Source organism: Nothoprocta perdicaria, unplaced genomic scaffold, assembly GCF_003342845.1.
Source record: "Nothoprocta perdicaria isolate Ctin4 unplaced genomic scaffold, notPer1 scaffold_72, whole genome shotgun sequence".
NCBI lineage: Eukaryota > Metazoa > Chordata > Aves > Tinamiformes > Tinamidae > Nothoprocta > Nothoprocta perdicaria.
In genome coordinates this window covers 975,636-990,910 of record NW_020455999.1, presented here as the reverse complement: position 1 = coordinate 990,910, position 15,275 = coordinate 975,636, and the positions used below count along the sequence as shown (strand labels likewise).

The 15,275-nt window shown below is 47.6% G+C and overlaps 1 protein-coding gene across 1 annotated transcript in view; it reads right to left on the bottom strand.

The window, feature by feature from the left end:
- Positions 1–15,275, bottom strand: part of RERE (arginine-glutamic acid dipeptide repeats) — a 160,570-nt gene that overhangs the window by 66,605 nt on the left and 78,690 nt on the right. Inside the window, exons 4-6 of the mRNA XM_026050957.1 lie at positions 12,427–12,532; positions 11,598–11,694; positions 9,096–9,200 (exon numbers count right to left, since the gene is read on the bottom strand). Of these exons, the coding sequence (XP_025906742.1) occupies positions 9,096–9,200; positions 11,598–11,694; positions 12,427–12,532 (308 nt within the window). The remainder of the gene's footprint in view (positions 1–9,095; positions 9,201–11,597; positions 11,695–12,426; positions 12,533–15,275) is intronic.

The following is a 15,275-nucleotide window of genomic DNA, read 5'->3' as shown; positions in this document are numbered from 1 at the left end:
CTGAACTAGAAAACAAGGTTTATATTTACAGAGTTGAAGTGAAATATTATGATACATTCTTGAACTATGAGTAGTTCGAATTTTTCCATAGTAAGGAATGGAGGATCTCTTCAGGTTTTCCACTTAAAAATTATATGAGCCAATAACATTTTCATACACATCAAAACTTTGCTTATGCAAACCTAGAACACTCTGCACTAGTGTGACTACTAATCTTTTAATAAATGTTAAGCAAAATAAACTGCATTCAAAGTATTCCCCAGTTCATGATCCCTTAACTTGCATCACACTCTTCATGAAAAATAAAACATTTTATCCAAGAATCCAAAACTGCACGTGCTGCTGCATCCTATAAATAATTGCAATTGCAATAACGGACATAGGCTCTTGCCTGCATTCACGTGCAATTAGCTGGGGGAAAACAGTAAGGCTAATTTTAACATTATATTTAATTTACATGTGAAGAATAAAGAGCAAAATAAATCTCTGCACCTTTTCATCACTTGTTTACCGTTCCGTGCCCAGGCCAGAGGAAGTAACTGGATGGATTAAATAGTGTGTGTGGAGGGGACAGAAAGCCCTTTCAGGGATGTCAAAGGCACCAAGCGGATGCTCTGCAAGGGCACCCAGTCCCTCCACCGCTTTTGAGAGAGATTCCACCTCCCCAGGAACGGGTTGCGAACGGAAAGAAAACGCCTCGCTATGGAAACTCGACCGCTTGGCAGACGTCTGAGCTCAATTATACGGGCGGAAAGCAATTACGGCCATAATGGAAAGGCGCTCGCTGTTTATTCTGCGGGAAAAGGGGGAAAAGAGGAGCCAACGCCGAAGACGAAATCCGACACAAAAGGAACCCGTGTAACAAAGCGGTATCCATAGCAACAACAACTCCATATTCCAGCCCCTCTTCGGCTGCGGCGGATTCAACGCCGTGACAAGATGTTCCCGGGGAGAAGTAACCCGTTGCCATGGCAACGGCGTAGCCGGCAACGCAAACAGGGCCCGGGCGCAGAGGAGAGGAGAGGAGAGGGCGGCCGGAGGCTGCGGAGCAGGAAGGCCGGGAGCGCCCGCGGGCGGCAACGCGGGGCTCGTTCCCCAGGGCCGATGGTGGGGTCGACAGAGCGTCATCCTTCCCGCTCGGAAGCCATAGGGGCAGCTGGAGGTTCAAGGGAAAAGCGGCATTGCAGAGGGAGCAGCTCGGGCGAGGAGGAGGCAGGAAGAGGTGCAGGGTGGTGCTGAGCTTTACTTTAGGCGGGGCCCTTATTGAAGGCAGGGATCACACGTTCCAGGTATCATCTCAGAGACCGTGAAACTGCTTCTTTCGTGTTTTCCTTTCCACCCAACTCACCAAGGAACATCCTCTGCAGTAACTGCCCCTCTTCTCCTGCTGCCTTACCTGCCTAAGAGAAGGGGCGAAGGTGGCGGTCCCACCGCAGCGTCCTGTTCAACCACGTCCACCACGTTCACGTCGCCCAACGGGGGACAGGCAGCTTTGCTTCTGTCCCTGCCCCTCCGAACGCTGCCCTCCCGCTCGAGCACACAAGTACCCGCTGCTGCTCCCCAGCTGCGAGGAGCCCTGCACGGCCAGGGCAGCGTTCACCTTGCCAACCAGCCTCCATTCTGGAGAGCGAGGCATTCTCACGGACAGAAAAGTCACTATTTGGAGGCCTAGGTTAAACACAAACTGATCAGGCTTCACAAGAAACTTTCTTTAGACAGATCAGATGATAGATTGCAATCTTGCCATTTACAGCGATGCAGTTAAAAAGGTCACTGTCACCGCAAGACGATCAGTCACATGGAACCAAAACTATTGAAAGTATCTTGTATAAAAATAGAAAACTTCTCCAGAAACAGTTGTAAAAACATATTACAAGGATCATTCTTCCCAAATTTTGCTAGAGAAGCAAAGTTAGAAGAGAATTATTCCATTCCCACTTCATATAGTTAAAGAATAGCTCGTTGGGGTCTCAAGAATGACTGGCATCATATTTAAGCGGTGAAATTAGCAGGACATCACTCCTTGCACTCCACAAAGCAAAATCCAGGACTTCCCACGTTCCCACCACACAACACCGGCTCCGCTGTGACCCTTTAACTATATAAAGGCCCTGAGCTTTAGTATTTACTGCTCCACATGGCCAACGGGGACACAGTGTTTCACCACTATAGTGCGAAACAGACTGCCCACATACAGCGAAATTTCATCTTGACCGCCCTGCTCATACATGGACCTCACTGCACTTTCTCACACTCTGTGGAGAGGTTTACTGAGCCAAATGGATCTTAGTCAGGCTTAACAATAGTATTTTTATGCATGTTATGTTTTTATACTATGCAGTTCAAGAAGAAAAGGGATAGTCAGATTCAGCCATTCAATATTTGAAGAAAACCAAAAAATCTGCAGAGTGTTAGATGTCTAAGAGCAACAGAAGCTGCAATTCTTGCTTAAAGACAACAGGTTACAGTCATATCATCTTATCTTCCATCATTTCAGGACCCCAGACGAAACGATGGCTTGGTAAATTGTTCTAACACTTACTTCCTACCACCAAAACCTTGGATACTCCAAGTTACCCAACTCCTTTTTTTTTTTTTTTTTTTTTTTTTTTTTTTTTTTTTTTTTTTTTTTTTGGGGGGGGCAAAGAATTTACAAGAATTTACAAAAATTTTGATGCTCAGAAAGTAAAATTAGAAGCTGGCCATCAATCAGGACAGCAGGTTGGTTTATCACCTGTTATAGTGCAGAACACTATAGTAAAAAAAGAAAAAGAGAGAAAAAAGAAATCATAATAATAAAAAAAGGAAACATAAGCAATTTTGTCCTCCAAGCGGATAATCAAACCTGTGCTTCCTTAATAAGAAACTAAATAAACTTACATGGGAACGTTTCTGGTGCTTACTTAATCTAGAGCAAGAAGGAAGAGCCGAGTACCAACATCTGCAGCGCCAGCACAAGCTCCAACGTGCCGGGCGGCTGCAGCCAGAGCCGCAGGGAAGCGACAGGCTCGGCGCTCTCCACATCCCGCCTGCTATCGGGAGGAGGAAGCACTTGCACGAGCTGGAGTCCAACAGGAAAAGCTCTTCCAAGATAACGTTCGTATTTACCAGATGCATTCTGCACCAGGTTTATATTCCAGAAAAAAGGCTGCATAATCCTAAAGATACCTAAAGGTAGAAGGGAACTGATTCCAGCAGAGCCGTTCTGAGAAGGAGTTAGCCCCAGCAGCACCATTTCTTCAGCATGAGCACAGGGCATTAGGGAAGCGAAAGCGGGCAGCTGTTTCACAGTTGTTTTATTCCCCAGGGAGGTGCCGGTGGGCTGGGCTCCCCGGCCTGCCGGGCTCCTGGGTGCACACACAGCATCCGCGGGGTGCGAGGGTGCTAAGCGAGTCTCGAGCACGCGGCTGCCACGCTGACCACACCGCTCCGGCCGCGACTAGCTACGGCTCAGCCCGCGGCACAGAAGCGGCCCTGGAAATCCTGCGGACCTAACAAGTCCCAAAGCAACAGAAATCAAACCAGCAGGTCCTACCTCCCAGCCCGCAGGCACCGAGGCGCCTACACGCCAGTGCGCTCCCAGGCACACTGCTTGGCAGCACTTGGTGCTGCCTCTTGTGCTGGTTCGCCTTTGCCACATGTGCCGCTTTAGTCTGACAGGCAGTTTGGGGTTGCTCTGCCCCAGGTGTTTCCGCTCCCTCCTCCTGTTCCTATTTAAGTTAACCTGATACTTTCAAAATATTATCACGGCTGTACTTTCATTTCTTCATTTCGTGCTGAACTCCTGTATTCAAGCGGCTCCTTCAGCAGGAAGGTTTCTATATCCCAGGCCTACAGAGGCATCAACTACAGAGTGATTTGACAGACTGAAGTTTACAGGAATTGTGCTCTATAACCATTAGCATCATTTTGCTTCTCCATAAACACTCGCTACTCTTATGCTCCACAGCTATTACAGGACACGGGAAAAGGAAATAGTATTTCAGATGTCCTACAGACACAGACATGATGTTAATAAGGGTGAGAAGACAATGGCCTTATCCATCATTCATCGCTCAGGAGGGCGGCCAGGAGGGCAGCCCCAGCAGAGCGCATTGCAAAGGTGACAACTGCCCACGTGAGCCGAGCCAGAAGCCACCAGCTGCACCGCAGAGCTGCCGGTCACCTCAGGCTGCACCACCCTGGCACACGAGCTGTCCCCACAGCAGGACACGTTGTCCCACGGACACGTGCCCTGCGGCGCCCGACGCGGTGCTGCCCACGTGGCCCTGCGAGCTGAGGTCTGTGTCAAAACCGCGGCCGCGTTTCCCGCGGCCTGGCGCGAGCCCTGACTTGGCTGTGGACAAGAATGGGCTGCAAAACGAGGAGAACGGACAAGAATGGGCTGCAAAACCAAGCAAATGGCTACTGCTGAAAACTCCGAGTTCTCCCAAATTCACCATTAGCAGTGACAAGCCCCTGACTAGTCTGTTTCCATGCAATTTCAAGGCCAGTAGCAACCACACCATCATTACACGAGAGGCCAAAACCCTCTATTTTACTCAGTCTTCTATTTTCTTCCTGTCTAAAAAGCCTAAGTATTTGGCTCACCCAGTAAAACAGATGCAGGTCGAGCTCGCACAGCTGTCAGGTAACGAGCTTCTCTGTGCATCAGGCTGCACTGCTACATTTTAATGTACAAGTGTTTCCTGCATGCGACAGTGGCAAGCAAACTGAACTGGGCTATATGTACATATGCTATATATATATATATTTATTGGTTTGACACATAAACATCAGGGCTGTCATTGCTGAAGTAAATAAGCCCTCGCTCAAATGCAGAACCTCCCACCCTGAGAGCAACCAATGGCTGCCGACCCACGACCTTCCTGAAACATCATCCGGAGAGTCCTGTGTGCCCCGGCATTCCCCAAGGGCTGCATCCTGCCGGCTGCCGCCCGCCTGGCGCTGGAATTAAACCGAGAGAGGGGGGGAATACCAAACCCCACGGGCGGGCAGCCCCGCTTTGCGGCGTGCACCCCGAGCCTGCGCCCCGCGCGCCCGGCCGCGCTGTGAGGCGGATGCGATCACGCTCCGGAGCGACGTGCGGCGAGAGCGGAGCGACTCCGCAGAGGGAAGCCAGAGGCAGGGGCGAGGGATGCCGAGGGCTGGGGGGGCCGGAGCGACGCAGCCTACCTGCAGGGGCCGAGCGGATCATCCATGACGGCCACGGGCTCCGGCAGGCTCCTGCCACCGCTGCTCCACAGCTCCAGCCCGGCCCTTTCCACTCTCCCCGCTCAAAATGGAGGCGTGCGCAGGCCGGGAGAGCCGCCGCGGGGCTTGTGCCGCGGCCTAAGCCCGCACGCCGAGCGCACAAACTTCGCCCTCGGCCCGGCGCCACTGAGCATGTGCTGTGACCCTCCCTCCGCACGCGCGGCTCCGCTCGCTCCCGCCGCCGACGAGCGGCCGCTTCCGTAAATAGGGCGCGCGGAGCGGAGCAGAGCGGGGCCTCCGCCGGGGGAGCGGCACGGCCGACACGGAGCCCAGCGCCGCCGCCACGGCGCCCCATTCCAAGCGGAACGCGGCCGCGACGACAGGAGAAGCTTCCCCCCCGCGCCCCGCCTGGCTCCTGCTTGCTAAAGAGAACCAAAATCGGCGTGCAGGCTTCCCAGATCCCAGCGCTGCACGTTTACTGCACTGCAATCCACCTGCATATAAACCAAGGCACTTGCAGGATCTCAGAATATTTATTTCAGCTTGCACCAGGGGGATGTTCAAGGGAAAGTCACTGCCGGGCAGTGCTGGGGACTGGGCCCAGCCCAGCGGCCCCACTGTCTCCTTCCCCACGGCTGCTCCTCTTGGTCAGCAAAGTGGCTTGGAGCCAATTCTTTGCTGGTTACGGAGCAAGGGTAAAATCTGCTCCTGCTCCAGCATAAAAGGCTTTGGGGAGAAAAAACCTGACCCCACTTGGAGAATGCATGTCAAAAAATCTAATAAAAATACTCAGAAAATAAAAAGAAAAAAAATTCATAAAACAGAACACTTTCCCACTTCTCGACCCTTCAGCAGAATCACCCACATGAACGTGGAAATAAATTCCTCAGCTTTTATGCTACAGATCAGACATGAGCTGTGATGTGGAGTCATGCGGCCAAATGAGAACCCCAGGAGTTCGAGATCTGTTTCTCTAAATCCAGTTTCGTGTGGATTTTTATCTAATTATTAAAATACTAGGCAACTACTCCATTTCTCATAAAGCAGGGGCTCTCATCCAGCCACTTGTGAAACCCAAAGATTTTGCCTTTCAAGGATTTTATTTGATTATTTTCGAGTACTCTGCATAGAACGAATGTTCCTTGTCAAATGGTTTTGTGGATGTATTCCACACTCGGTTCCTTGGGAGCAAGGAACATATTTCAGCTCTGCTTACTAGCTTGATTAACGCTCAATTCAAGGTGCTAAAACCTCAGCATCTACAAAATTAAGCTTTTATTCCAACATCAGAATGTTCTCAGTCATGTGCCAATTACTGAAGTGTATCTTGCAATCATTCACCGAAGTTTGGAGAAGCAAACCAGCTCAACATGTTCTGTTAAAAAGAGGAATTTACCCAAAAAAACCCACAATTTCTGTCCCTAGGAGACCTCCAAATGGTCAACAGGACCATGGTTGGTATTTCCTCGGCCAAGGCTGGAGTGAAGCAAGTTTTAGAAAGTGTGTGAAATACGCCTTCAGCTCAGGCGGCTCTGCAAACAAAAGTGCTTCTGTCGCTGCACATCCACCACAGCAGGGTTTTGGGTACTTTGGGGGGGTTCTTTTTGGTTATTGGCATTTAAAAAGAAGACACGAAAACATAAAAAAGAGATTCCCACTGCAACAAGAGCATTTATGAATTATGGCCCAAAAGCAAAGAAAGAAACACGAACACCACTTTTTCTTCAGCAACAGAGTCAACTCCAAGGCAAATAGCCAACTATCAATTCAGCACGAGTATCTTGACTCAACACAAAGCAACAATCATCAATAAAATGATGTCTTTCTGGATGCAACCCACAGCTCAAGAGTTTTTAGTCAAGGATCATGTCCTACCATCCATGACCTCTTCTCCAACACGCTAGGATTTCAAGCTGTTGTTTTCTACCTCTCCACATGTGATGAACCGTTGCATCACAAAAACAAAGTTCAAGACTAAACTAATAATTTCGGTTGTACTGATGAATTCTGCCAGCCAAGGAGATGTGCAATTAGGCAGTCAAAGCGTGCACTGCAATGCAACACAAAGCACACAAAAAAATAAGTTGTCTGCAACTTCCCTTGCTCCTCAGACAAAAAACCATAGACTTGAGAGCTGGCATTTAAAAAACAGAAAGAAAAGGAAGAAAAGCATGTATTTTGAGAGGTACCTGTTCTGAGCAATTAGCTGGCCACTTTAAGTGCTTCTCCTTCTCATTTCGCCGATCATTTCAGGTTCAGTGATTTTCTAATGGCCAAAAGAATTAACAGCTACTACTACTATGCAGAAAGTGGGTTTAAAACCGCACTGGTAACTTTAACCCACACAAATAGAATTACACAGGAGAAGCCATCCATTTAACACCGATCTGCAGCACTAATACAAACAGTTCAATTAATGCTCATCCCCTCAGAATTACAAGTACCGCACAATAAAGAGAAGTGACAAAGTTACATACAGGGTCGTGTAGGACGAATATCAGCAAGGTGCATCACGACAAACCTCACCTTCCCAGTCAGCAAAGCACGAATGTCCCAGGAATGTCTTCACAGGTTTAAAAATACTCTCGGATTGCATGTGTCTCTCCCCAAGGCTCAGCCCTGCACACTCGTGAAACGAGCACACTTGCACTGGCCACACGTGCAGCGAACGTGCAAGTGCTGGACTGATTCAAGGAGCTCCTCCTCGCCTGGTACTTGGTCTCAGATACACTAGAGGTTAAAATACTTCAGTGTAGGGTACGGGAACCTCAGAAACAGGCAATTCCATAATAACCTGCCCACACAGGGAGGCTTCTCCCTAACTGCAAGCAGTTGTGCTCAGCTATGCCCTGCAGCATGAAGATCTGTATCTGTATTAAAACCTGTTTATCTACAGTGCAACAATAGATATATTTATTTTTTATAGGCTAATCTAACCTATTTTTTATAGGCTATATCTAAGCGCCAATTAAAACCGTGCTCATTCTCAACAGTATCTTTAGAAATCAAGTTTCACAAGCTAATTATGCTTTCTGTGCTGAAGCAACAATCCAACTTGAGGACACAGACCTTGCTGAGCACTCTTATGAGTTATTCATCTTTTCCTACTCTCTAGTGCTCATAAAAACAGGCCCCTGGACAGCAAATTCTTCATGTCTTAACAAGGACAACAGCTACAATTTCCAAGGCATCCCGTGTTTAGAAAATTAACCAAATGACAAAAACAGAAGGCAGTGTTTGGACTTTGAAAAAAATGAAGGTATAGTCTAATACCAGCTTTGCAAACACAGATAACGAAAAGCGGCCGAGCAACCCTGCAGCAGATGCAAAGAACTCTGAAACGAAAGGGCATGTTGAACACATCTTCTTCAAACAGGCATTCGTTTCAGAGTCCTTTCTGTACATCTACTTTGCCCTAGCCAAGAAAGCCTGAAGTAGGAACTGCTGATAGAAAAGCCCACACAGGTATCTCCACATGAAAGCAACAACTTGCACGCTTCTTGAGAAATGATACAGAAAGTCTGGGTCAACGCAATTCCAACATGGCTTACTAAAAGATGGGTATGATTGTGTAACAAGTATTTTCAGGAGTATTTTAGCTGCATGAGGGAGCTAAGAATTCCCACCAATGTTTGCATTGTTACAGGAAAAACACAATTCTGAAGACAGACTTTGCAATAGTATGTTATTTACCCAGAAATGCAAGTGGAAGTCATCACTTACTGTAGAATTTTGTCATTTGCTCATAGTTTTTCCTCTATACAAACTCAGACGGAACACTTCTGCTTCTCTTTCGTATTCCCTCCTGTCCCCTCTCTATCAGCATCATATTTGATTTTAACTTCCCTTCCTACAGGCTCACATTTGTGGGAAAGTTTGTCTTTAAAAGTCACTTTACTTACCTTGTCTCTGGATTATAGCCCAGGATGTAGAAAAATGAATCCACTCGGGCTTTAAACTCTCTAGCAGCAAATATGTCAGAGAAATGGGAGATATTACACTTCCCTCTGAAAGAAAAAGAGAAAATGGTATTAGAATTCTATCTTGGATAACAGCTATTTTAATCAAAAGCCACTGTATTTTGGGTAAAGCCACTCGGCATCCTTGCACTCTCACAAACATCTAAAGCTGCACAAATAGCAGCCTGTGACACAAACTTCCACACAGATTCTTCCTGTAGCGGCATCAGGAGAACATGCAGCTACAGTGAAGGTCTCAGATAGCAGGCTACAAACACGTATTGATTTGCATTCAATCAGCATAAAACCCTGCGGAGCTCCAAATCAGGCAGATACACTAACAAGCAATCCTTAAAATATCTTATTTTCAGATTTTTTATGGTCCTTTTCCCATTTTGCTTTTTGCTTTTCCATTTTCCTTTTTTTTTGCTACTTGTTTGCTAATACTCATGTTTACCCTTGTCGCATGGATGTCGCATGATCATTAAAAAAAAAGAAAGAAAAAAAAAAGAGAGGAACATTTGTTCTGTTACTTCACATGATATTCCCCTTTTAAAATATTCTAAGGGGGAAATAATCCAGATCCTTTTCAGCAATTCATCTGGCAGTTGTTAACAAATACTGACTAGATTAGGTTGTATTATTTAGATTGACAAAAACAATACATCTTATTCACAGCACTTCAGCCAAGCAGTACTTCATTTGCTATTAGGAAGCTCTAAAATATGCGGTAAAAAGGCCACAACTCAAAACCCCTTTCTATAAGGATCTTCCATTTAACTTTTTTCATCGATTAGAGCAGAAGTTTCAAAGTTACAATCACTGGTTTTGTTTCCTGTTTCTCCAGAACCATTTATGAACAAAGGGCATCGCAATAATCTGATTTAATAATAAGTTATAATAGGGCATATTAATAAGGCATAATAATAATAATAATGTTAGCCCTCTTTTCAGATATCCCAAGGCATCTTTGCCTACTCTACAGTCTCAAGCAAACTCTAAGAACCCCACAGGCTTCATCTATTGCATACTGACAATTACCAGCAGCCACTAAACACCAGTACTCAGAAAGTAATTCAGCAAAGAGAATATATCCTAATATATTCTCATCTTCACCTTCAAAAAGTACATTCTCCAATTACCAGCATTTGTAAGGATCATCTACAAGACATTATCCTAGAAGGATAAGGACAGTAAAACTGGAGCCCAACAAGCTGAAGTCTGAGCAAAATGAAGCCGCCGTGAGCTGCACTGCCGAACAGAAATGACAGAGAAAAGACTGAGAAAACGATCCAGCTGCCTCGACTCCTTCCAGAAAAGGAAGAGAAGAATGTTTTTTTTCACTCTGCTTGGTACGTGCACATGTTTTATGTTCTCTTCAAGTAAGAGACCAGCAAAGATGCAGAAGAGTTCCAACATTCCCAGGGAAAATTCCATACAAGTGGTTCAGTTTCTCCGTGTTTAAGCTGACAGCTACATTTCCAGACTGATTCCATCACCACAGCCAACCTGCTGTTAAGTTTGTTATCTGCTTCCTCACAGAGTCCATTCAACATCAGAAACTCGGAAAAGGCGGCATGGAATTTTACAAGGTAACACTACACCACTAAACTCCTCCAAGTTTAATCAAAAACTCCCTAAAACAGGCTAAGAAATAAAAATTTCCACTATTTCTTGTTCTTGCAACAAGAATCTGCAGCTAGTTTTTCTTGCGTAAGTGGCTTCAGCCAAGTGACTCTTCAAGTATCTCCAGATGGTCCTCCTGAAATCCCATCTGAGCATTATCATCAGGGAGATTATCCAGTTGCCACCTGGATCATACCCATGGATGCTTTGGTATGTGCTCAAAAATAATACCTCACTTTTCTACTTGAAAATATTTCTAAGCAATATGACCTTCAACCTGGTCACAGAGGACCACCTAAATTAAGAACGTGGTGGGTACAGAGAGCATCGATCCCCCAGGAAAGCGCAGAGAGCACAGGGACAAATACAGGGCTCTGTTACTCCCCAATTTGTACAGCTATTTTTTAAATGGTGCTTGGAACTGAGCTTCAATGACAACAAGTATCTTGAAACAAAAGTTTTTAATGTCATTTATCAGGGCAGTAGTCACTTTGCAAAGAAACATTTTTGTTACTGGTGAAATCGGGCACAGGGGTGGCGAGGAGAAGGTTTTTGCAGGCCGCAGCAATAATCTAAATTGGCAATGATGGGCAACAATATCTTCTGAGCACCACTGATTAGCTGGGATTAAGATGAGGTTTTAGAATTACAGCTCCTTTTTGAAGGCGAACCGATAACACAAGTTAATTACCGCGCAGCCAAGGAGGCAGCCGAGCAGGATGCTAATGAACCCTGCACGAACGAGCCAGAAGGGGCTCATCTCTCGGAGGGGTTTTGCTGGCCCGTCTCCAGGCTCTGCATCAGGGCCCCTCGACTCACCTGAGGGCAGCAGCGTGGTAGGTATCGACATAGTCTGAAATGAAGAGCTCGCGGTTCTTGATGACCGGGTCCGTGATCACGAGCTCTCGTCCAGAGTCTGCCAGAGCAAAACACACACAGCAGCACGTGAGCTGCACTGCGAGAGCAGCTGCCTTGCCTATTGTGCAGGTATTTTACGTATCAAAGTCTGAGCATGTTTTAGATATCTATTTCCCTACGTTAACACTACACAAATGTGAGCACTGAACTTTATTAATGAGGGTTTTCCATGGCACAGGATGCAACAGCGTCTAAGCACTTAATGCATTAAGGATTTACAGTGCCTGGAAGGTACAGGGATAGCCTGAGCTCCCTTTTCCACCGTGTCATACAGGAATTTTTCTCCTTTGCCACATCTGAAGGGCTGTGTTACTAAGAAAGCCTCTCTAGAGGCACAGCTAACAGCACCTTGCGTGCCCAAGGGTGTCCTTTGAGCCCTCGGGGCCACCTCCAACGCACACCCGCAGCACTCCCTGCACTTCTGACCAGCAGATTTACAACTTCCTGCTCTTATTTGTCTTCCTTGACGGTCAGCTTCTCTTCCAGGACTATTTCACACCGATCATTTTTCCTCTCCTCAGCTTTCCTGAGGATACTGACCACTAAAGTTCCCTCCCACCCAAAAGCAATCAACTTATTTGCTGACTTTCAGGTTCTGCATGGTGTGCGCTTTAATTAAGCGTATTTAATCCCACACTCCCAACACACCTCGATGCTGCTATCTGCTCAGTTCCGATTTTTCCGAACTGGTAAAATGTGCAAGTGGGAGGCCAAGCGGGGCCTCACTCACCGTTCTCGTTGTGCCTGTCCTGCACCAGGTGCTGATAGACCGAATCCGGGACCTCGGACTGGCGATAGTACCACTTGACGTTCATGAGGAGATGGTCCCGCTTGCTCTGAAAAACAAGGTCTAGAGGCATTACTAAAAAGGGAACCGGGGCGCAGGCGCCACAAGCTTCCCAAGCACGGGATTCTTTTTCACAGGGAAGAAAAGCAGAGGTGAGACCCGAAAGGGAGGTGAGGACACGAAACACGTGAGGTGCTGATGGCAGGATGACTTTCAAGGCAGGAAGGCAACAAGGAGCAGGTGTATTTTCATGCAGCTCTATCTCTACATGTGACCTGCAAAAACTACCATGCTCATTCACAAAAACCTTTATCAAGAAAGAGGGCAGGGATCAGCAAAGGACAGCAATCATCAGCCTCATACAACTGCCTCTTGGGCATTTAATTTCCACAAACAGAACAATTTTGGCCAAATACAAAAGGAAAAAGAAAAGACAAAAAAAAAGGATAAACTTATAAACCAAAGCATAAACTCAATGCAACAGTAACGGGTGTAAACCAGCAGATCCCAGGTTCTTCCCTGAAGACAGATGGTTGCAGACACAACACGGAAGGCTCCTTATTACTTATTTCACACAAAGGAAGAGGGTATTGCATCTTCACCCCAGTAACCGCAGCCCCGGATTGCTCGTGTGCTCACATAAGGCAAACCGAGGTTTACAGCAACCCGTAGGCAGTGCAGGTGGGCGTGCAAAGCCCTCCAAAGCAGGGTGGATCAGGTTATTGCACAGAGCCTCTCGGAAGCCCTTAGCAGTTGGTATTAAGAGAAGCGGGGAAGGCCTGGTGGGAAGGGAACATTCCTGAGGGATGAGGCAGCTCCGAGCGCCGCTTGGGATTCGCACCACGGGCCCCCCGCTGCTTCTGAGGCCGTGCCATTTGAAAGTTAAGTCACACCTAACTTGGCTACCAGCCTAACTAGCAGAGCAGCAGCTCCCCTTCTAATCCAAGGCACACAGAACCTTCCATTAAATGTGTTTCCTGAAGCTGCTGATTAAAACCACGTGTAATACTGCAGGAAAACGGCTAGCGGCAGCATTGTGCCAAGAACGGCTGAGCTCGGCACGCTCCTCTGCCCACGCTGGGCGCCTGCAAGAGCATTCACCTCCATACAGACATCTCTGGGCTCTGTAGGAGGAACCTGCATTCAAGTTTGGGAGGGACAAATACTGTAACAGGCACATGGAATGAACAGGCAGCGCCCGGGATTTCCACTGCCAGCTGCACCCGGAAAAGCAGCCCCCGACTGGCACCCTGGAACAACCGTCTGTCCCTTGGCCTTCGTGAATCATCTCGCTGAATACTGAGGAGGGAAAAATGCTTGGGGGCCTCGACGTTTGCCTGCTGCCTCGCTTCCCCAGCGCGGTGTGAGGTTAACCCACACAAGTATTTCCCTGCCAATTCCCTTGCAATTTTCCCAGGGAGGCTCTCCCTGGCTTACAGGGTCCTGGGAGCACCAAGGAGCAGTTCCTGGGACACTCACACCCCTTGCGCACGCGTATACATACATACAAATATATATAAAACATCCTATCTATACATGGGTGAGTAACAGGGTCTCACATGAGAGCGTATTAGGAATATTAATGCTTTTAATTGCTCTGGAAGGGCCAAGTACTCCCCATTCTGCAGTATTCTACTACCTTGCCATTCCAAAAACACTTACTATTTAGGAAGACACAACATCTATACTTAGGCTGGGACTTTTTACTAGCTGAAGCATTTTATTTCGGCAGGGACACGCTCCTCTGCTGCGCTGAGAATTTGGTCTCGGACTCGCGTGATGCTCAAGGCTGTGGATCCCGAACCATGGGTGCCGCTCTCCACACACCCTCCAAACACCCCATGTGGCTCTCTGGCTGCTTCCTGTCTTTGGGGCAGTGCAACGTGGCCCAACTTCACACCTCTCCACACCGTTTACACCAGCTGCGTCAGTTACCTGCTGCAGATGAGCGCCCCAAAATGATGCACCTGAAAACACACTGTCCTGCGGCGATGCTGCAGCTTGTGCTCTGCAGGGATCTGCTCCTATTCTCCCATAAACATTACCCGAGGTTGTTTTTAACTTGGAATTTCCATCTGCCTAAGAAAGGGTCTGTCATCATCTGTCAATTCGTATTTTCCTCCTTTCTGCACAGGAATCCCTTGACATGTTGTTTTGTCAGCCAACCTCCTCAATACGTGCCCATCATTTAGAGGGCAGAGCCTGTGCCGAGATGTCAGACACCCCAAATAAAACCCAAAAAGCAGAACACCCCCACCCCCACCCACACACGCAGCCAGACAAAAGAACAAGTGTCCCCGGTTAATGAAGTGCTGCATTTTCACACCTTTCTGTCTGGAAGCTGCAGATCTTCACACGTTGGATGCCGCCTTTGAGGAATCCCAGAAAGGGCGAGTGCTTTGAAGCGCCTCTGGGGCTCCCAAAGCCTCCCCTGCTGCAAAGCCCCATCCTCCTCTGTAAAGGAAACCCTGCCCGCTGCTGCAATGCTCCCAAAGCCCTTGTTATTCGGGCCTGGTGCTTCCCCTCTTCAACCAGGAAGCTATTTGAGACATCCAAGAATCAGACAAAATCCATAACGGCATTAAAGCCTTGTAGCCCACACAGTCCCCCATCCAACCAGGGGCCTCTCCAAAGCAGGAGGAGGAGGACGGGGTAGGTGCTGTGGCCTCTTACACCCTCCAAGGGGTACAAAAGCTCCTGCCCGTGACAATTTGTACCGTGAGAGGTTTTCACCTTCTCCTCAGCGCATCAGATCCAAGGTCCAGAGCACAGATGTGCTGCGGATTCTCCCC